A 21,527-nucleotide genomic window follows, 5' to 3' on the forward strand; every position below is an offset into this window, starting at 1 on the left:
GTGTTTGTGAGTTACTTTAAATATAAAATGATGCAACTGTTGTGTTTTTTTACTTACATTTATGCTGTTTAATTGATGTCAGCGACGCGTTGGCCGGCTCATCAACGTAACCGGAAGTTGTTCGAGCGGCGTCGCTTCGTAGCATTTGGCTTGACGGTGGCGATATTACACATGAGTAAGTTTATCGCTGTGATTCTGGATGAATTTTAATCCAAGCGAAAGGAAACCTGGTGAGTTTTGTCCCATCTCACACGTTTTATTATTGCTCTGACGCTGCAGACAAACGCCAACTTTAAGAGGCTGGTGGTTGAACAATGTAGCTTTAGCTAACGTGGTGTAGATGGGCTAATCTGCACGTCCGTGTGCTGCTGCTCAGACAAAACGTGCTGAGTACGTTTATGTCGCCATGCACAATGCAAATAAAGTTAATCGTTACTGCTTCAAATGAAGAACTTAAGTAGTACTGAATGGGCTGGAGATAGCACCAGCTAAGCGGACAGTCCAGCAGAGGAGCATCGTCCATTGTCCAGGCGCTGTTGCACCGACATTGTTGGGAGAACTCGGGTTACACATGGACACTTTTTGGGATTCAAACATGCGGGTTACTCTGTAGCGCTGTTTGTTGCCAACACACTGGACCGTCATGATTTCGCTGCACCGGTGTTGATTTCACGTGGTTAAAAAGATGCGGAGTCAATGTTGTTTTTAACTGTGTGGGGAGCGTTTAACACTGTTGTTATTGCTGATCACAGGTGCTGAAGACGGCTGGAGACACACGGTTTGTACTGAGGACACACAGTCTATGTTAAACCCGAGAGACAGGGTGGAAGATGTCTTCGTCGGTCTTCTACAACCACGGCACCGCGACCCGCTTCAGGAAGAGAAAAGCTCGTTTCTCCCGCAGTGAAGTCCACATCCTGCTGAAGGAAGTCAGGAAAAACCGGATGGTGGTCGTAGGTGCGTCTTTCTATCACTAATACCTCAGCTACACATCTCTTTAAGAAGTGGACAGCAAAGGACGTTTAAAGAGCGAAGCTGCTGCCTCTCCGCTTTTAAAATGAGTCAAAGTTAATCTCAGTTTTGATTTGTCACCAATTTAAAGGGGAACACTGATTTAACAAAATCACATCAAGGTTAGGGTTAAGCAGGTAGAGTGAGTAAAGGATGACATTTAAAAATCATTGTATTAAAATGTCACTTGAATTTTAATATTTTATTAGATGTCAATCCATGGCTAATACGCAATGACCCAGAAAGCTAAAACACAAATAGTAAAGTGTGATTGACCCCAAAGGAAACATGTAACTGCTATTAACAAGCATTGGGGGTCGGTTGGGTAATTGACAAATGTCCATAATTTTATTTTTATTTAGAAAGGCCAGTCTGGCGTGTAGCATTCAGTCATCACTTGACGCCTGACCTGATGTTGTTCAGGATTGTCCTGCGTGGAGCTGCTACAAAGTATGTTTGTGTGGCAATAACATTAAATTATTGCATTTCGTTGTCACGACTGGCCATTATTAATTATCCACAGACTATATTACCGATCTTTTAACAAAACTATCCTCACAATTGACACCTCTCAAAATAATAAGTTAGTGTCAGAAAATTAAGGTTCATTTAGTTCATCATTCAAAAAATACATTTGTTAACTTTGTGAAGTAAAGCCTACATTAATAGAAAACATAATATATTGTTCTAATATTGCTTGTAAAAAGTGCTGTTAGTTTTGAAATTCAAATCATTGTGGTTTGTTTTTTCTTTCAAAGGCAAACTTAACCGCGGCGTACCATCAGATGTGAAGAAACGGACGTGGGCAGAGATTACTGCACGTATCAATGAGATCGGCGAGTGTCGACGCGAAGTGATCGAGGTGGTCAAGAAATGGTCGGACCTGAAGTGCGACACCAAACGCAAAGTGGCTGCTATGGAGGCAGGGAAGTTGCACAACAGGGGTCTCAACTCTCGCTTCTGCAGAGAACTCAATCAGACAGAGAAAATAGTTCATAGTATTCTGGAGATGAGAGATGAGGACCACAGCTCAGGGGACTTTGGTCCCCTAGAAGATGATGATGACCTGCTAGAGGAGGAGGAAGAAATGGAAGAGGAGGATCTGATTGGACTCAAGAGTTTGCCCAGTGGTACGTTTGACACAGCTTTAACTTACTTACTAACTCTGCACTAAAAAGTGATTTTAGAAATAGTATAATAATAACTTACTTTTCTTGACTGTGAACCTAATTTAACCAACCAAGCTTTTAAATGAAGGATTACTGAGGAAATCATGACCCAGTTGCTAGTTCAACCACTGTGCTTGCCTATATGTGGTCACTATATGGTTGTGATTATATGGATGCAACTCATCCCAACCGTCCTATAATATGCAAGTGGGAAGCTGCTGCAGCAGAATTTTCCATATTTGAGTTAAGTGAATAATGAAGCAAAATGAGTGACCATCATCAAACTTGAGGGTTACTGGAAACATTTATTATTGATTTTTTAAAAAAATGTTATTTCTATAAATATTCACATAAATTTTAATTTTAACTCGAGCCAAATAAATGAATGCTGTAAATTAGGGAGGGCAGGTACAAACCGGAGCGACTCCGATCGGATTGATTTTGATTGCCTTCCATGCGGGGTTTCCGAGGGCTCCTGAACGCACCACTGCTTCCTCCCGCACGGGCGGAAGTTGAGCCTCCACAACAAACATGGAGGGAAACGAGACCGACGTTAACTGCGAGAAGATATTTGATGCCCCCAAAAGGACACATAAGTCAAACGTTTGGCATTATTTCGGGTTTTTCAAGAGAGAAGGGAAACTTGACAAGACGCACGTGATATGCAAACAATGCCGTGTGGCTATCAAGTACGCCGGTAACACGACGAACTTGGCGAAACACATGAAAAGACGGCATGGCGTGGATACATCTGCGGCTGCTCCCCCGTCTTCTCCCTCCGATTCCACCGAGGCTCCAGACACACCGAGCGGTAGCAAAGCTGATGACAAGAACAGTAGGTCGATCAAACGTTTCCTTGGACGAAACACTCCAATGACAGCTAACTGCCCGCTTTCTGGTCTTATCCTATTCATTCAGCACAGAACGAGAATTGGGAAATTACTGAAAAATGTATTGTGGAATTCTAGAAACAGCGATCGTAATTAAGCGTAAGGAGTGCTTATTATTAATACATTTGAACACTATCTACACACTGAAAGTTCTTTTGAAAGCTCATTATTTGTTTTGCCCATAAAAACCCTGAAATATTAAATACATCCCTCACATTGATACAGGATTGTGCTGTGAAGGTCAAATAATACCTGCTGTAGGCTAATAAACTCTACATTGTGTTGGGTTCCATCTCACCACTTTGCAGTCGAGTCATATCAATATCAGGTGCTTTTTGGAGCTCTTGGCTTGGTCGGGGCCTGTAATGGAGATATACAGTACGTCTCTGCTGCAAATGGGTTTGGTTGAATAGGTAATGAGTATTTATTGCGCATACTGCTGCAGTATTGGATTAAAAGAAATGAAAAGTGAATCTTGCAAACAATACTTGCAAGATGTTTCCCTTTGATTAGGTACCCAACTAACTTCTTAATGAATTATTACAGCTGGATCACAAACTGATGGTTGTCTTTGCTTCCACAGCAAAACGGATTATTGGGGCTGAATTTGTATTAATTATATAGTTGTGATGGATGGATCAGAATACCCTAATGAGTTTGTGTGTTTGTTTGTTTTTTTGCAAATCAAGATGCTGCATTTGGAGACTCGGACGAGGACCAAAAGGTCGACGTGCTTCCATACAGTCAGTTAGTAAAACAGACGGAAAATCACAAAGGAAACAATGGCGTCCTAAAACCAGGACCACAAGAGACATTCTCCAGACCCTTGGTGTCGTTCTCGCACAATGCTAAAGAGGCCATGCTACAGAACGCGTCGCTGAGTGTTCAGGAGCAGCACACCACCAACATCCTGTTGGAGACGGTTTCGCGCTCTTTGGAGCTCTTGTCCGAGTCAGTGCAGCAGCTCGCAGAGACCCAGCAGGAGTTTGTGCGCGAGTCGCTGCAGATTCAGAGGGAAACGGTGCAAGTTCTCAGAGACTTTACGGGAGGAGCCATTGCCCTCATGCACGACAAGCTGAATGGACGGCCAGCCCTGTAAGAGGGAGACATCAGGGTACCGATGCCAGGTTGATTATCTGACCTTTAGGTGCAGGAAGCTTTAAGGTTGTTGAGGATTGCTTGCTGGTTGGATTACACTTTGAAACTGGTTTCATTTAGATCTTTTTCATGGATGGACTCATTCATGGGTTACATACAAAAGGAGTAACGCATAGAGATATTTTATTTGCTGCTCAAAGGAAGATAACATTTTGAATATAGATTTAATGTGGCCACTCGGATCGTTAATGTTCTTGTGTGATTGTACTTTATGTCTGAAGTCAGAATGGATTTCTTTTCCTGACCATAATATGGTCCCAATGTCTGCTAACTAAATAAGCGTAACGGGATAGTTTGTTGTCTGATGTTTTTTTTTTTTAACTTTTGAAACAAACACTTGAATATGGAAGTTTTGTTAATTGAAAGCTCAATAAACTTGTTCAAACACCTTTTTTCACACCTGTTGTGCCATGAAATGCAGCAAACCTAAATCTAAACCTGATCTGTTACACAGATCCAGTTATTTTTGGCCAAGTTGTTGAAAGGATTATAAGGTGTGTTATACAAAACAACATCAAACCTACATTAGGTTAAGCTGAAGTTCTTTTCAAATTTATTTTATGCCTTTTTATATGAACCACCTATGGAGATGTAAATGATTATCAACGTCCACGGATAATTATTTAATAGAAACTTGAATGTGGTGGAATAAAGAAGACAGGCAAGATGAAGTCAAAGTGTTTTGGAACAAATGGCAATAGACAACAGCTCATCCAGCATTCTAAAGCCTGAGTAAACGTGCTCAATATCGCTGTTGTGACTCAGCTGGAGGAACTCCGGCAGTTCTCGGTTAGTGACAGTAGGGGGCCTACTGCACATTTCTTCACACGGGCGCCTCCCCACTTAAAAAAAAAACACAAAAAAACGCACACACATAAATACGCATATGCGTGCGCGCCCAGATTCAATCAAGTCCGTTGCATTGTTCCCCTTATTCAACACCTCACCCCTCGGTCAGTTGAGCAGCTGCCATTGCTGTAGAAGAGGGTGGGAGGGAGGAGGGGTGGTGCAACAGTAGGAGTTCCCCACTGAGCCGTCTTCTTTACAAAAGGGGGGGGGGGGGGGGGGACAGGCAGCTGTATTCACAATGAGTGTCAGTATTTCACCTTCAGGTCCTCGCAGAACTGCTAAACTTCTCTAAGTCCCTCTAAGCACAAATTTACTGCGAGTAATTTCAGCCTCTTCACGCTTCAATAAAAGACAAATTAAAAGCTGTCTGGACAGAGAAAGTTCTACACAGGCAACGTTTCTGTGCACTGCTGCACACGGGTCAAGGATCATGGGGATGCAGAGTAACTACCACAGTGATGTTCCGTGTTACTATAAAAGCTGTTTTGCTGACATCTGGCACGATACCACAAAAGACATGGAAAATAAAATGCGTTTATCGATCTGTCCTGCTATATGCAGTATCTCTCCTCCCCCTCTCTGTTGGCCTAGCCGACCCCCGCAGCTTTTCTTTTTCTTCAGTTTTCACCCCCACCTCTTCTTTCCCCTTGTTCCTCCTCCTTTCATCTCCCATCTGTCAGATGAGCTGCAGCAGCACAGTCTGGGCTGTAGAGAAAACATATAGGATGGAAGGTGGGAATGATTATCAGGCCTTTTTCATCTCAACAAAAGAATAATCAACATCTGCTGCCATCTGAAACTGTTGTGCTCTGCTCAACTGTGGTCAGTAGCTCTCATTTAGGCATGTTTGCTCCAGAAATTGAAGCATTAATCACGTTGTAGAAAAATACAATAAAGCAAACTGTTGCCAAAACTCATCCGTGACCTGTGGCGATGAGCTTGTGGCTCCAGACTGAACTGATAACTACAGAAAAAGCCAGACTTGGAATTGAACACATAACCTTCCTGCTTCATGTTTTTATTTAATCACTGTAGTTATTCGTTCGTGACCACAGAGGCCCTCGTGGGGCATTGATTTGACAAATTTTAGACAGGACCATGTTTGGCTCTTATTGACCCCTGTCTCTACAGGTAGCATCTCAGCGCTGGTGTAGAGTGTTTCACGTTTCTTTGCTAATGGTGGCTCCTTTCTCTTAAGGCTTATTAAGCTGTGTCTACCTGTGAACAGTAGATATTAATGCCTGCTTGTTACTGGTCACCTTTTCACCATCCAGTTCTCCCAGTTTCCCTCTGGTCTGCGTCATAATGCAAGGCAGACACAGCTAAGTGTCTTGGACCAGCTCACATGTGCACTTCTTTGCCATCATGTGGCATTGTGGATAACCACGGGATTTGTGACCTGATCTTTAAACCTGCGTCCAATCTTCTCATCCGGTAGATCCCCGAATGAGATCATTTTGCTGCCAGGTTTTCCTGCTGGAATGTGAGGGGGTCCCGATAGACAGCTTCTGTGTTTCTGGTCTACACTACACAAGTTTCCCTCCCTCTGCTGTCCAAAGAGCTGCTGAAGCATTGATGTGGCAAATGCTCCAGTCTTCCCAGTATCTGAATGGGATGAAGCGATTACATCAAACATTTATGGAAGTGATAGTGGCCCATTGTTGAGGAACAGACGACTTCTCAAAACTGTACGAAAGATCTCCCTTCAGAGATTCCTCCCTCAGATGCTCTGTTGTTGTGGACATCCTCATGCTTATCGTGTTATGGCTCAGATGGCGTAACTATAGTTGAAGCTACTTTAATGTTCTATAATAGGGCTGCACAGCAGAACCCCCAATAATAAACCACAAGAAAACAAATATGTGTTTGAAAATGATCCATTTAATTCATGGTATATGATTTCTAACCACTTCCTATAACAACAACAACAACAATAATAATAATAATAATAATAATAATAATAATAATAATAATACAGTAATCTAAATGTGCCATGTAAATATGATTCCTGTTAAGTGATCTAAGATGGTTTTTGTCCAATGCTTTCTGATATTTTTAGTGCTGGATCATTATTGCAACCTTGCATATATGAGTTTGTCTTTATAAAATATAAATCAACATCAGAGCCCAGTCAGAGCCTGACCCTCGAGCACAAGAGCAGAGCCTCTATCACACCTTTGCTCTACATTTTCAGATTTCAGGCCATTTATTAATAAGTATCTATTGAAATTAAATGAAAGGGCTGTTCAAAAAGAGATGTAAATATAGCTCTCATCTCATCCTCTTAACCACTTTAATTCCTTTCAGGGACACAGGGAGGGGGCTCATATGGGCGAGGGCAGGTGCACCCCTGGATGAGTCCCCAGTTCATCACAGGGCCCTATGTGAGCATTTGTGGGTTTGGTACCTTGCTCAAGGGTACCTCAGCAGTGCTCTGAAGGTGTTCTGGCACATTCCCTACTACCAGAACACCTTCCATGTTTTGTCTGCATTGGAGCTCAAACCCAGAACCCTCAACTTCTCAGCCCATTTCCCAACAGCCTGAGCTGCCACCACCCACGTCAATATATTCATGTATGTTAAATGATGTATGTTAAATGAGCTCGGCATTATGATGAACAGCTGCTGCCAGCAAAATATATTTGCATCTCTGCATTTTAATTCAATTTAATTGGAAAAGCTGATTCCTCACTTGGGCAATAGATGTAATCTCTTGTTAAAAGAAAAAAAAAGACTATTATAAAGTGACCAGAAATATCCCCAATAAACCTGACTGCATTTAGAACTTCAATATAAGTGTGTGTGTGTGTGTGTGTGTGTGTGTGTGTGTGTGTGTGTGTGTGTGTGTGTGTGTGTAGATGCTTTAGAATCCAGATTTTTAACCCAGTGACTCAGATTTCTTCATGCACATGGAGTCCTAGCAGACTTCCAATCCAAACCTTCTTTGTTCCAGAGTCAGACAGTCGGCTCTGGCTGCAGTGTTAGCTGAAGCCGGTTAACTTCTCCCCTGAGGGTCTGCGTGCATCAGATTTGCAGCACCTCTCCCCGCCTCCCTTTCTCCAAGTGTCCTTAGGGACAGAATATTCAAGCTGCTGTGGGCTGTAAATGAAGCAGATGCTGGCCACTCCACCTAACAGGAGGGCTGGGGGGTTGAAGTAAGTCTCGCTTGGTTCCCATGGCCTGTGGCACACTTGTGTCACACCCCAGAAAGTAATACAGATGAGAGGGTGCACTGTCCATCTGCTCTCCTGACACAAAGACAGATATCGTCCTTCAAAGGAGGACATGGGAGGTCCAGCAGTTGGACCGAGATGAGTCAGACTAAGAGGAAACACGACATGATAGAATACAAGATTCAAGATTCAAGGGATCAATAAAGTACTCTTGAATCTTGAATCTTGAATCTTGAATACAATGTAAAAACAAAATGCTGCAGGGAAAACTTTTTTTGCGAAAAAATGAAACAAATTTTCCAAACAATGTTCAGGGGAAAATCCCCATCTTCTGATGTTAATATCGATTAAAAGATATGAACGGGCAGGATTTCGTTTTCTCCGTCTGAGGAAGAGGAAAGGCCCTGACTGACCTTCATCGATGTGGTGCCATGATACAATTCTGCCAAAAATATTTGACAATAGAAACAGCAGTTCTGTGCATTTTGCAATAATTGGATAATTTACAACTCTGATGCCACCTTGGTTCTCTGGGTGTTTCCTCCCCTTTGTGCCTGTTGTCATGGCAGAGCGTGCCTTGACGCGCGGGGGCCACTCCAGGCACGCGTCTACTTTCCTCATTATAATAGGAGACCCCCACCCCCACTCATACTGTCACACATTTACCCAGCCCCCACACTAGCCTGGCAGAGTAATACCAGCCACAGCAGTCCCGAGCACTCGCCTTAGGTCCTTTTAAAAACAGTAGACCTGTTGTTGGAGTCAGATTTGATATTCATAAATGTCCTCCACGCAAAATCTTACGTGATTCCCTCTTGTTAATCATCGATATTTAAATAATTTACGCAAAAACTTTATATTATCAATGAGAATGAGCCAGACTGGTTCGTACTGGGGGCTATTAAGATGTGTTTACTGTCCACATCCCTGCAGCGACAGGTGTTACGGCCCAGAGGGGGGGGGTCTGTGTGCGTGCGTGTGTGCGTGTATGTCCTGGGGGTGTGGGGGACGCGAAGATGAGACAATAGTTGGTTTGGAGCCTCACAGTCGACCATGTGCCGTTGATTACCATACAGCTGTTCATATGAGATCCAAACAAAAGCAACATGATAGCGCCTCCCCCCCAACACACACACGCACGCACACACAGGCACATAGGGATAAGCTCCTGCCCTTTCTTTGCCACAGCACACGCGTCACCACGATTATACTGGCGGGTGTAAAGAAAGAACGGCTGTGCGCTATTCTTACCAACTTCCTTCAGCTCTTTAGTGTTCACCTACTTTTTTGTCCTTTATTTGGGAAAAACTACGCAAAGAAAAAATATTATGCTGTCCACTTGAGCCAAGTTGTAAATAAAGGATATAATCACACAAAAGTTCATCTTTGCGCCGTGTCTTTAGGTTCATTAGTCTGTAAATCCAGTTTTTAGTTGATTTAGCCCATTTTATTAATTGATTTACATTACAATCATTAAAGTTTTTCCCCAAATCACCGCACTCATATATTACATCACTGAAGCTCTCGTGAAACTTTTAGGGGTCACAGGATGTTTTCTGGTTTTCACTTATGTGGAGGGCTGAAATTCCAGATAAACACCAGATTTTTTTTCCTGTTTAATCCAAGTCAGGGGTCGCAGGTGTAGCGCGGGTAGGTTACCTCCCCAGACAGTACGCCCCCCCCAGCGCCCCCCCCAGAGCGGGATGCTCCCTACACTTCTGCCACGGCTCCACCTCCCACATTGTGACGCGCAAGCGGCCGATATAAAACCGCATGGCCCGTTTTTACGCACTAGAGCCAAAAGAAGTAGAGTTCCAGCAGCAGAACCAAGGACTACATCCTGAACTGGTTTAAGGAGTACTTAAGATTTAAAGGAGATGAAACGTTTTTGATTTTTTTTCAAACTTACTTTGGAATATTATTACATCTAAGGAAAGCAATAAGAGAAGAAATGGCACACATACACGTCACTTGTCTCTTGACTCTGGCATTTGTTCATGTGGTAAGTGTTCAGCTGGTTACTAAACCACCCATCTTCACTCGTTTTTAGCTCACAGACGTTCTAAATGTGAGTGTGTTTTACTCTCTTCCAGGTTTTCTCCTCAGGTGTGTTTGAACTTAAAATCCATTCTTTCCACACGGCGCAGCGCATCTGCAGAAGACACAGGGACTGTCATATTTTCTTCAGAATTTGCCTCAAGCACCCGGAGGATGTGATTTCCGCAGAGCCCCCTTGTACCTTTGGAACGGGACACACCAACGTAATCAGGGCCGATCGCACATCCATTTCCAGCAGCGCGCCCATCAAAGTGCCCTTCCACTTCAAGTGGCCGGTAAATTGAAATAGTTTTTTCCTTATCTATAACCTATAACAATCTATAACCTGCATACTTGAAAATCGCATTTTTTTAAACGATTTTTGTGAAAGCAACCTATACCAAACCCATCTTTATTTTTATTTTTATTTTTTTTTTTGTTTTAGGGAACCTTTTCGTTAATTATCGAAGCCTGGAACACAGAGTCTCCCACTGAATACACAGGTGAGCTTCTTTCATTGTTCCCATCGGAAACCATCGCTCACTCTCATCTTGCATGATGAACATTGTCTCCACTTGTTCTCTTTCCTCTTCAGACAACCAAAACAACCTTGTGAGTCGTCTGGCGACTAAGAGGAGACTCGCCATCGGTGAGGACTGGTCCCAGGATGTGCACTTTGGCGAGCAAAGCGAGCTGCGTTACTCCTATCACGTCTTCTGTGACGAGTTTTACTTCGGGGACGGATGCGCGGACTACTGCCGACCAAGAGACGACACGCTGGGTCACTACACCTGTGATGAGGAGGGCAACCGCATCTGTCTGGAGGGCTGGAAGGGAAACTACTGCTCTGAGCGTAAGAGATAAGAACAAGAGTGTATTTGTGCAATGTAAACTAGCAATAATTCTAAAAAAACATATTTTGGCATGTTAATTGTGAATGTAAAGTATAGGTGTTAGGTACGTATAGCTCAAAGTATTATGACTTTAAAAAAATTATTTAAAAAACAGCTTTTTTTTTTAAAGAAGAGAATTTTGAGATTCCCATAAATGGCAATAGAGAAATATCCCCCTGTCACTCACTGTTTGATATTATGTAATGTTGTTGTAATGTTCATTTCACGAAAAAGCTTAAAGTTCATAGGTTTTCTTAATAACATTCTTGGCTTCTCTATGTTCTCTGATATTATGAGAATAGACATAATTGCCCCCTGTAGTGGGAAATTAGGCTGTCCTTGTTATGATGAAATAATGATTATTCAGCATGTAGCTTTCCTTATCATGATCTTTAGTCAGTGGACAATTTGTGGAAAGTACATGTATAGTTATTGTGGATCCTTTGCTAGCTGGTAAACAAGAGATACATGGGGATGGTCTCCCTAGACCAGTATAAAAACCTGTCCATAACTACAGACGGGGTCCAGACTCTTTGAGACGCTGCACCCTATTCAGCCAAAGAGTAAAACTTGAGCTCTGATCCTGTTTGAGGTCATTGTTGATGATTAATGAGTATTGGTGGTTCACTTTAATTTTATCTGATTAATTATTATAAAACTTTGTAATTCCAGGAAATATATTGCTTCCTTCCTTCCTCACATATAGGCCTTTACCTCTCCTATTGTAGACACACTCCACTTTTAGGCGTTGTGTATATGTGCGTGTATGCATGTGAAAGCCTTCCTATTGTAATAACACACCCTCCTTCTCCTCCTCAGCCATCTGCTCAGCGGACTGCAGTGAGAAACATGGCTACTGTGAGGCCCCGGGGGGCTGTACATGTCGCATGGGCTGGCAGGGCCCCTCCTGTACGGAGTGTGTGCGTTACCCAGGCTGCCTCCACGGGACATGCAGTCAGCCATGGCAGTGTAACTGTCAGGAGGGCTGGGGGGGTCTCTTCTGTGACCAGGACCTCAACTACTGCACCAACCACAAGCCATGTGCCAACGGTGCCACGTGCACAAACACCGGCCAGGGCAGCTACACCTGCGCCTGCCGGCCCGGCTTTGGCGGTACCAACTGTGAACTGGAGACGAATGAGTGCGACAGCAACCCCTGCAAGAACGGAGGCAGCTGCAATGTAAGTGTGCACGCCCCGAGAGCAATAATCTGAAAATCAAACAATGTAATCAGCCCCTGCCAACACAACGTCAGTTTCTTTGTCTAAACGGAACAAACATTTCGATAGAACTTTGTTTCATAGCAAAATATGACTTCAGCTACCTTTTAAACATGCGTTCTAACTGAAGACTCTAGAAATGAAAATGGTAAAGCACTGGAAAAGAACAATATTGTCATGTATCAAAGCTTGAATTCGCCATCTAGACCTCATACAGCTAAATTCACTGTTAATCCTTGAACCAACCTGCTCGTGTTATCTTCTCAGGTGACAAATAGTATAGAAGCATAATTTCATTGTTTGCGTGATGAAATATACAGTAAAAAAAACAAGACTGTTGTGATTTGAGGGAAATTGCTACAGCACAAGTACAAATAGAACTTAATTAAGTCACACAAATGAAGAATATAGTGGAAAAAAGACAAATTAACAAATACAGAAAAATTTTACTTGTGCTTTGTGTTTGTATTTTGTTTGTGAGAACAGGCCTCAGGTTTTTTTGGTTTCTGGTGCACTGCTGAACAATGATTAGAGAGTTCCACATCTTCCTGCTCTTATATTAATTATCGTTTCTTTTATTGTCAACAGGACTTGGAGAATGACTACTCGTGCACGTGCCCTCAGGGTTTTTATGGAAAGAACTGTGAGATCATTGCTATGACATGTGCAGATGGTCCGTGCTTCAACGGCGGCACCTGTGTGGAGACCATGACTGGAGGCTACACCTGCCGCTGCCCTCCGAGCTACACTGGCTCCAACTGTGAGAAGAAACTGGACCGCTGCAGCAACAGACCCTGTCTGAACGGTGAGTTGCACCGTCTGGTGGCATTCTGTGGCTGAAGCCTGCTTTTTATTATGCAAAAATAAAAGGACAAAAGAAAATATACATATATATGAAAGGCCATTGTCAGAGAACGTGTTCAAGTGGAATTATTCTACCTGGGAACAAATGATTGATGTACTGGAGGCTGACCGGAATATTTCTGCCATCTACAGGTGGCCAGTGTTTGGACCTTGGCCAGAGCGTGCTGTGCCGCTGTCGGCCCGGCTTCACCGGTGCCAACTGCCAGGTCAACATTGATGATTGTGCTTCAGCCCCGTGCCAGAATGCAGGAACCTGTCAAGATGGATTGAATGACTACACCTGCTCTTGCACGCTGGGCTACACTGGCAAGAACTGCAGCGTGCGATCCGATGCCTGTGGAGAACGTCCGTGCCAAAATGGTGGCACGTGCTTCACCCACTTTACCGGACCAGTGTGCCAGTGCCCAAAGGGCTTCATGGGGCCGAGCTGTGAGTTCACATTGCAGAGCAGCTTCAAGCCAGCGCTACGCCAAACTTCCCACCATTCCTCGACCACCATCACCATCTCCTGCATCCTGACTGTCCTGCTGCTGGTTCTGGTGGTGGGTGTTATCTTCATGAGGAGAAGGAGGACACAGCAGGGCAGGAAACAGCTGAGAGAGATTGCTGTCTACAACGATCTAGAGACAGTCAACAACCTGGGAGGAAGCGAAAGAGAAGCCTTCCTCAGCCCAAATGGTCTGTTCAAAATCAGCAACAGCACGGCTCGCCTCAGCCTCACACTCTGCCCAGATGGAAGATCGGGCTATAGACATAATCCTGCCGAGAGCAACCAGGCCAGAGGTGAGCGTCATGACTTCATGTGGAGGGACGAGGCTGGTCTGAGCTCTGCGCTGAGATAAAAGAGCAAGAACTCAGATGTTCTCATACAAGCACTTGTTGTTGTGCTCCCTTCATGCACGGTGAAGATAGCAGCAAATCCAAGGGTTGTAAATCTCTCTGCTCTGAAGAAAACATCACATAAAAATATAAACACAAAAGCAAATGAGCAACAGAGTTATAGGACGAAGCTTTGACTGTCCACGATCCAAAGAAGCAGCCAAGAGACTGTCCAGGACCTGTAACATAAACCAAATATACAAAAGTCACCGTTCTGACCAACATACGAAGAAATCCATCCAAAAATATTTCTGTTCTCTCATGTTTCTCATTTTTAAACAGACATTTTGTTTTGCTTTTCAATCTTCCTTTGTCCATTATTTCCTTATTGTGCGTACCATCATTTTTACCCTTTATATTATTTATTTATTTGAAAAGTTATTGTCAGTTGATTGTCACATATGTACAGAGCAAATATACAATATTTAAATGATGCTGAATGAAGACCAACTCTTGATATTTTATGGAATGTGTGGAATATCCCAAAGATATTTAGTGCAGGGATATCAACAAAACATACTCGATGACAAAAAGTCATCAAAATTTATTTTAACGCTGTTAGTGTTTACGTTTGTGTTCATGCCAAAGTTTGAGTTTTGTTCAAAAGTTTTCATTATTTATTTTCTATCATGGTTGTGATGTGGAATTAAAAAAATCGTGAATGTGATGATTGAGGAGTAGTCATTCAGCAGGTGTGTGTGTGTGTGTGTGGGTGTTTGAGTGTGGTCTAAGTCAAATGTAATCAAATCCAGTCAAATTTGAAGTTAGTTAAATGTCACACAAACCCCACCAAACAGATATGTTTAAGAATCTCTATGGACAGAAGTCAGGATTCTTCACTAAATTCTGAATAAATTCAACCTTGAAAAAAACAAATTTTAGAAATTTGCACTATTAAATGTACTTCGTTATGGAGACAATTATCCACAGACGACTTAAACGTGACCTCTTTGACCCTCCCCACCCCCCCACCTTGACGTCACTTAAACAGCTGAAACGCAGATAAACATATTTCCTTTTATTTCTTGCACAGAGTCCACAGTTGCAATGGTATATCTCTTAGGCGACCTCTACATGTTCGGGTGCAGTGTTCGGGTTCGAGTTTACTTAACTAATGCGTGTTGGTGGGAAGGGGCTTGCTGGCCTCCAGTGCGCGCCGCCGTCACCGCCTCCCGCCGCTCTTTCCTCCTCCTGTTTCCCTGCACAAAAAGACATCCAATCACTCAGACCAGTCCGGACGAGACACCACAGCACAGCAGAAATGGCAGCAGACCGAAGCGGCACGGCCCAGGAGGACCTGCACTCATCAGATCTGGACTTTTCTCCGGATCATGGGTGTCAGATCCCGAAGAGACACGCCCGCGTCACCGTTAAGTACAACAGGAAGGAGCTGCAGAAGCGGCTGGACTTGGAGAAGTGGATCGATGAGGGTCTGGACCAGCTCTACTCCGGTCAGGTGGGTCCAACAGCGGCGCAACGACTCTTTTAAACCTACCGGCCAATATCGTAGGGGAATAAGAACTTTTGTTTCTGGAACAAAATTGAAAAACGTTGATAAGTTCCTCACGCAGACCTGCGGGATCTTTGTCAGATGATCAAATGGATCAAGACCAGAGGTGCACAAGTCTTCTTCTCCTTACATGGACAAGTCAGTATCTTCCTGCAGATGTTGGATCTGCTGCCCCCCATCACCCCACCTCTCTCTCTCTCTCTCGCTCTCTCTCTCTCTCATACACACGCACGGACACACGCACACCACCTTTTAGGGACAGCATGCATACTTGTAGTAGTATTTCCACCATTTTCATCTAAATTTAATCACTTGATATTTATTTATTTATTTATTTTTTTGCAGATTACATGCCGCGTTAAAGCAAAAGTAAAATATTTATTTACACTTATGCTGTAATGTTTGCCAGATATTTAGATTTATGTTGACACGCTGGCTCTGGCAGTGGCAGCTTATTGCTTAGCAACAGCAACTTACAGTATGAAGCTCCCAGAGAGTCCAGTTTTGGAGCCTTGTGGTGTTTAAATGTTCTCCCCACGTTGAGTGCTGAAGAGACCAAAAACATGCACATTACTTTGATTAGACGCTCAGAAGTGTGAGCGAGGGCTTTAATGGAGCAGCGACCTGTATTCCTGTATATGGGTGGACTAAAGTAAACCCTGCTGAGCAGGAAACCCTGGTGGATGCTGCGAGTGTGGTCGTGTCGAGTTCTATAAGCCTGTTTTTCATCGTTGAATCCTGCAGCATTATCAATGAAGCGTCTTCACTATTTTTAGTGTTTTTGACACGCTTGGTTCCTCTTCATGGAGCGAAGCAATGGCTGAAGATGAGAATGGACTGAGGGAAGCAGCTGTAAACCCAAGGAGTTGCGCCTATCCCGTCAGATGACTTCAAACTGTTGCCAGGATTGCGGGTTTTGCTCCTTAAAAATTGATTTGACAGCTCAAAAGTAGCTTGTATCATCTCTGCTGTCCCCTTCTGTGATTGTCATTCTTGCTTAGAACATTTTTGGTGTGACCTGAGTTTTGTCCAGTATGTTGGACCTGGTTACACAATCATGGTGGTACCATTTATTCACTCCACAAAGGCCGTTTGTTTAAACAGCGCAAGCCTCTGTTACAGTATTACATGAACATTTTCTATTCAACCCCTCTGCCAAAACATTCCCTTTGACATTCTATGAAACTTTATTATTCCTAAAGGAAGCTACAGAATTTCCAGATGCTTGATCCGCTTGTGTATGGATGTATCTAATTGAGAAATGTTGCATCACAACATGAAAAAGGAGACAAAATTTCAGAATTTTCATGTCATGCAGAACCCAATAACTGTCCTATTTAAACCCATATTCATAAATGACTAATTAAAACCCAACATTCACCCAGGATGTGATGTTAACTACACCAAAATTTTTCTGATTATAAGCATATTTGAAAAATAAAACAAAATGAAACGGTGCGGTGGGTCAAGCCCCTGTGTGGACAAAACTTGGTGTTCTGGTAGCAGGAGGAGGTCCCAGGACATTTTCAGAGCACTGCCAAGGTACCCTTGAGCAAATTACCGAACCAATAAAATACGTAAGGCCCTGCGATGAGCTGCCGACTCATCCAGGGGAGGACCTGCCTTCACCATATGCAGCTGGAAGAGGCTCCAGCACCTCCCTGTGACCCCGGAGGGTTCAAGCAAGAAAAAATAAACAACTTTACAGAACCTATCGCCTGAACCCCCCCCCCTCCCCCAGAAGCCACAGTGGGGTTGAACCCTCAGGTCAGTTGAGTACAGATAGAGGAAAGGGAGGTTGGAGGAGGGAGGACAGGGGCGATAAGAGAAGAGAACATAAATCAAAGATGCAGCACACAAAAAGGATTTTGATTCTCAGCTATTCAGATATTCAAGAGAGAAAAGGCTCTTTTGGAAGGCTGGTCTTTTTCATGCCCTTCTCTCAACGTTCAGGAGCAAGTATGTAAAACATTTGCATTCGTTTCTGCTAAACCATGACATCATTGACATAAGGGCATTTATAATGTGCTGAAAATAAAAATGAAAAACAATCAAATCTTTATTGCTACTCTACCAAGAAGTGGTCGCCCCCCAGGAGCACAACAGAGACTCATTAAAGTCAAGAATCAACCCCAAGACACAGGAAGAACACAGGGAGGGAAGCCAAGGTTTACTCAAAAAAAGATTTCTGCTTGGGAAGGAGCACGCGGACACTCCACAGCTGTGCTGTAAAATGTTTTGGAGAATGACAAAACTAAGACTGAACTCTTTGGAAAGCGCTCTTAGTGATACATCCTGCACCAAAAAGGCACTGAATGCCATCATTTAAAATTCTCCATCATCCCAAACAGAAAATATGCTTGAGGAAACTTCAGGATTGAGGCCTGGTTTGCTGCACCAGGGCCTGTCCACCAATTCCCAGTTCTACGTTATTGTTTATTTGGCCTAAATGCTTCCGGACAAATGTAAAATCATGTCAAATGTTGAAAGGCTCCTGCTGAAGCTTAAAAGAAAAGGTTGGGCACAATTTATCCCCAAATAAAATTGGTAGGAACTATAAAATATAATGTAAGCCATAATTAATGGTTGACTCTTGTATATCTTTTGGGAAGCTGTTCTCCATCACTGAAGCGTCTCTGTGTGCACTTCAGGAGGCCGATATGCCAGAAGAGGTAAACATCGATGATTTAATTGACCTGCCAAATGACGAGGAGCGAGTCAGAAAGTTGCGGGTAAGTACAGGAAACTAGCAGATGCACTCGTGTCTCTAAGCTGTGTAGAATAATGTACAGAAAACATAAGAGGGGAGAGTTCTACAGGTGAAAGCTTGCTCTGTCTTAAGAATTAACTCACGATGATAATAGGTGGCTTTTGCAAATAAAATCCTTCATTTTTTTTAACAGGAGGTTCTTCAAAACTGCAGCAACAACACAGAGGTAGGTTTTAAAAATTCAAGCTAAAGTAAATTATGATGCACATGTGATTACCCCTAAAACATGCTGGATGATTACCATTTTTAAAAGTAGAACCACCACCACCACCACCATCATCATCATCATCAACATCATCAGCATCAATATGATTCTGCTTGATGATGTCATCAGACTTCACACTCTACGCTTCCATAGTTACGCTGACATGCCCCAACAATCAACCCGCAGAACTAAAATAAATGAGCAATAATGTCCTGAAGAAAAAGGAACCGACATTTGGAAATTTAGGAGGATTAACTCCCTGGAATAAATCAGTCAACACGTCAGAAACCTGAGCTTCAGGTCACAGAGCACCGATCATTAAATAGTTCAAATAATATTGCATCACCATCAAATCAGGCCTGTTTGTCTGCAGAGGTTTCTATAGGATTCAGTGGATGTTTCGTATGACTGTTGCTGCCACGTTTCTGCTGTTGTAGCATTTTTACTGAGAGACTCATTCAATTTTCTCCTGCCTCAGTTTTGTTGCAGCTTCTGAAGCGTGTTCAGTCCGCATGCCCCAACAATGGTTCTCTGTGAGTTGTCTGCAACAAAGCACCATCTGACCTCAATTATTGGCCCAGTCACAAATACAAAACAGCCAAGAGGCACAATAGCTGCTGCTGCCTCTTCTTTTCCTTCTAGTTTAATCTTCGTTCTTGCTCTGTTTTACATCAGGAGTCATTGTGTATCAGCTGGAAGTGACAAAAGGGGAGTATTGAAACATTTGAAGCTTTGTTATGACTTTAGCGTTGAGGAATGAGCATAAAAAAGCTCTGCAGTAAAAGCACATAAATCATCGCAGTGGTGTTTATTTAAGGGTTGGAATGACCTTTAACAACTCGCCCAGAAGATTCATTAGAGAGCAATAAGCAGAATCCTCTGTGATCTATTGATGCTCAATTTATTTTGACACTGTTCAATAGTAACTTCACATTTAAATCAGTGGGGAGTTCCCCCTCTCTGGCCTCTGGTGTTTCTTCCAGACTCTTTCAAAGACTTCTTTGCCCATTTATGGACATAAAGATGCTGTAAACATTGAACTAAATGGAACTGGACTGATTTCTGCATTTGTTTGGTGTTTGTTTAATCTTCTGCTGAGGGTTATTTTCAGGTCTTTACGAGACGTTTGGAATGAAATGTCAGACTTGTAATCCGAGTGTTCTCCTTCAGAGTAGTTTTACTTAAGTGGAATTTGACAAGAGTGATAAGATGATTATTTAATGAAACCGTTTTATTTGCAAATTATTGGAATGTGTCCACTTTTTGTTCCCTATAAAACGTGGGAACTGGCAAACCTGAAATGAAATGTGACTCCTTTCATAGTGTTTTGTGAACTAAAATGGATGGAGATAGATTCCAGCTGGACTGTGTGCTGTAAATACTGCAGCAGTAAAGGATTTCCTCCAACACACATGTCAGTATAACTGTTGGGCTGATGTGATCTCCTCATGGTTGCTGCTCCTCAGAACTTCATCACGGAGCTGGTGGCCAAGCTGGACGGAGTTCACAAGCAGAAGGATCTCCAGAGTGAAGGCATCGAGCACCCGGTCATCAGTCACAGCCACCACCGACACGAGCCCTACCATTTTAACAACCCACACCATCACCAACAGTGTCACCACAGCCGGGGTCAAAACCAGACCCTCTGACCGCCGCCGGCGTCTCACCTCGCCTCACACCAAAACTGTGATCTAAAACATGTACTTCAAAGCTTGCTATTAAAAATGACGACCAAAGATTAACATGAATATTGTTGGCTCTTCTTGGAGAAAATGGATGAGCTTAGATAGTAAAATAATTTGGTCTTACTGCCGTCAGCATCTGGCGTACCACACATTTATAACCCCTATTTTAATAATAGCCAACTGTCTTAAAAACATTTATTTCATACAGTAAGTATATCATAAATGTACATTCAGAGTGTATACTGAAATCAATACATTATCGACTTCATTTTGTTATGTTACAGTGTGCTTATACAGCCTTTATTTAAATGTGCTTCGTATTTGACTGGATAAAGTTCCTGTTACTCTGACGTTAAACAGTTTAAGCAGAGATGAATATAAGTGATTCATAGAGCATAGCTTTCTTGGTTTAAGAGGAACTTTGTAATGAAACAAAAATAAATCCACAGAAGATGACACTGAATCAAACACTGAATTGTGACATTGTTGTTCTTCCACTGAGCACAAGTATTTTATATACTTGCACATCACTGTCTCTAAATTTGTTACGTCTTCAGTCATTGTTGTGGTTTAATATTTTAAAAGCGATCCTTCCACGTTTCTGTCTACTGCTCTAGCTATTTTAAAAGATTTGTCAGTTTGATTTTTGTTCCAACTGAGGAGTGATTTGGAACTGGGTCCACACATTTCTGTTTTATTTTTGTGACCATAATTCAAATGTCAACTGGTAAAATTTGTTGCAGAACTTGGAAAATATCTTGAACTTTTGTGTTCCACTTTCTGGGGTGGTGGGAAATTGGTTCCACATGATATAATCCAGGCTTTTGTCCTCCTCTCTTCAGTTATTAGAGTATTTATTTAAGTATTCACTCCCGATGGTCAATTATTATGTGTTGTGTTAAACACCAATTGCCATATCTAATGTATTTTAATATACTCTAATTAAATGATCAAAAAAAATGTTCCAGACTTTTTCTAAATTTGGTTTTATGTATGGATCTGACTTAAGCTCACAGTGTGATGTTCTGGACAGGGTAAGGATTTGTGTAGCATTCAGATTATGTAAAATATTTTATATGAAATATTGTGTTCTTTTTAGAATATTGTTGCATTATCTAATCACTCTGTTCTGCCCATCAGCACTAACTCTGATCCTTCCTGGGGTCGTTTTAAAGAAGAAAGAAATTAACAAGGCCATTTCATTAAACACAACT

At 42.6% G+C, this 21,527-nt stretch overlaps 3 protein-coding genes and 1 long non-coding RNA gene across 5 annotated transcripts; 3 read left to right on the top strand and 1 right to left on the bottom strand.

Annotated features, from left to right (window-relative positions):
• Window positions 1-84: 84 nt before the first annotated feature.
• On the top strand, window positions 85-4,617 carry LOC101068253 (nuclear apoptosis-inducing factor 1). 2 transcript variants are annotated; one of them, XM_011611047.2, is made up of 4 exons: window positions 85-230; window positions 753-957; window positions 1,770-2,141; window positions 3,760-4,617. In XM_011611047.2, exons 2-4 carry the CDS (start codon window positions 831-833, stop codon window positions 4,167-4,169), a joined length of 909 nt encoding a protein of 302 aa, XP_011609349.2. In that variant the 5' UTR covers window positions 85-230; window positions 753-830; the 3' UTR covers window positions 4,170-4,617. The 2 variants fall into 2 exon arrangements, with proteins under 2 accessions (XP_011609349.2, XP_011609350.2); XM_011611048.2 differs by lacking the exon at window positions 85-230 and adding an exon at window positions 373-390.
• Window positions 4,618-10,046: 5,429 nt separating this feature from the next.
• On the top strand, window positions 10,047-14,810 carry dlb (deltaB). Its single transcript, XM_003970746.3, has 7 exons — window positions 10,047-10,252; window positions 10,344-10,583; window positions 10,733-10,790; window positions 10,883-11,140; window positions 12,000-12,361; window positions 12,989-13,205; window positions 13,397-14,810. Exons 1-7 carry the CDS (start codon window positions 10,202-10,204, stop codon window positions 14,104-14,106), a joined length of 1,896 nt encoding a protein of 631 aa, XP_003970795.1. The 5' UTR covers window positions 10,047-10,201; the 3' UTR covers window positions 14,107-14,810.
• Window positions 14,811-15,249: 439 nt separating this feature from the next.
• Window positions 15,250-17,443, bottom strand: LOC115252651 (uncharacterized). The gene is made up of 3 exons (XR_003890978.1): window positions 15,717-17,443; window positions 15,417-15,634; window positions 15,250-15,342 (listed from the first exon to the last, which is right to left on the bottom strand). It is a non-coding gene; the product is annotated as an uncharacterized lncRNA (long non-coding RNA).
• ppp1r14aa (protein phosphatase 1, regulatory (inhibitor) subunit 14Aa) lies at window positions 15,338-20,783 on the top strand. Its single transcript, XM_003970727.3, has 4 exons — window positions 15,338-15,599; window positions 18,305-18,385; window positions 18,557-18,589; window positions 20,095-20,783. Exons 1-4 carry the CDS (start codon window positions 15,405-15,407, stop codon window positions 20,275-20,277), a joined length of 492 nt encoding a protein of 163 aa, XP_003970776.2. The 5' UTR covers window positions 15,338-15,404; the 3' UTR covers window positions 20,278-20,783.
• The last annotated feature ends 744 nt before the right edge of the window (window positions 20,784-21,527 follow it).

The sequence above is a fragment of the Takifugu rubripes genome, chromosome 15 (genome assembly GCF_901000725.2).
Source record: "Takifugu rubripes chromosome 15, fTakRub1.2, whole genome shotgun sequence".
NCBI lineage: Eukaryota > Metazoa > Chordata > Actinopteri > Tetraodontiformes > Tetraodontidae > Takifugu > Takifugu rubripes.

Excerpts from the sequence above, each read along its gene's own strand:
- LOC101068253 (XM_011611047.2), top strand. The coding sequence starts at position 831 with ATGTCTTCGTCGGTCTTCTACAACCACGGCACCGCGACCCGCTTCAGG. Across the intron at positions 958-1,769 it reads AAACCGGATGGTGGTCGTAG|GCAAACTTAACCGCGGCGTA; the intron begins GTGCGTCTTTCT and ends TTTCTTTCAAAG. Across the intron at positions 2,142-3,759 it reads ACTCAAGAGTTTGCCCAGTG|ATGCTGCATTTGGAGACTCG; the intron begins GTACGTTTGACA and ends TTGCAAATCAAG.
- dlb (XM_003970746.3), top strand. The coding sequence starts at position 10,202 with ATGGCACACATACACGTCACTTGTCTCTTGACTCTGGCATTTGTTCAT. Across the intron at positions 10,584-10,732 it reads CCTTCCACTTCAAGTGGCCG|GGAACCTTTTCGTTAATTAT; the intron begins GTAAATTGAAAT and ends TTTTTGTTTTAG. Across the intron at positions 10,791-10,882 it reads GTCTCCCACTGAATACACAG|ACAACCAAAACAACCTTGTG; the intron begins GTGAGCTTCTTT and ends TTTCCTCTTCAG.
- ppp1r14aa (XM_003970727.3), top strand. The coding sequence starts at position 15,405 with ATGGCAGCAGACCGAAGCGGCACGGCCCAGGAGGACCTGCACTCATCA. Across the intron at positions 15,600-18,304 it reads ACCAGCTCTACTCCGGTCAG|GAGGCCGATATGCCAGAAGA; the intron begins GTGGGTCCAACA and ends TGTGCACTTCAG. Across the intron at positions 18,386-18,556 it reads AGCGAGTCAGAAAGTTGCGG|GAGGTTCTTCAAAACTGCAG; the intron begins GTAAGTACAGGA and ends TTTTTTTAACAG.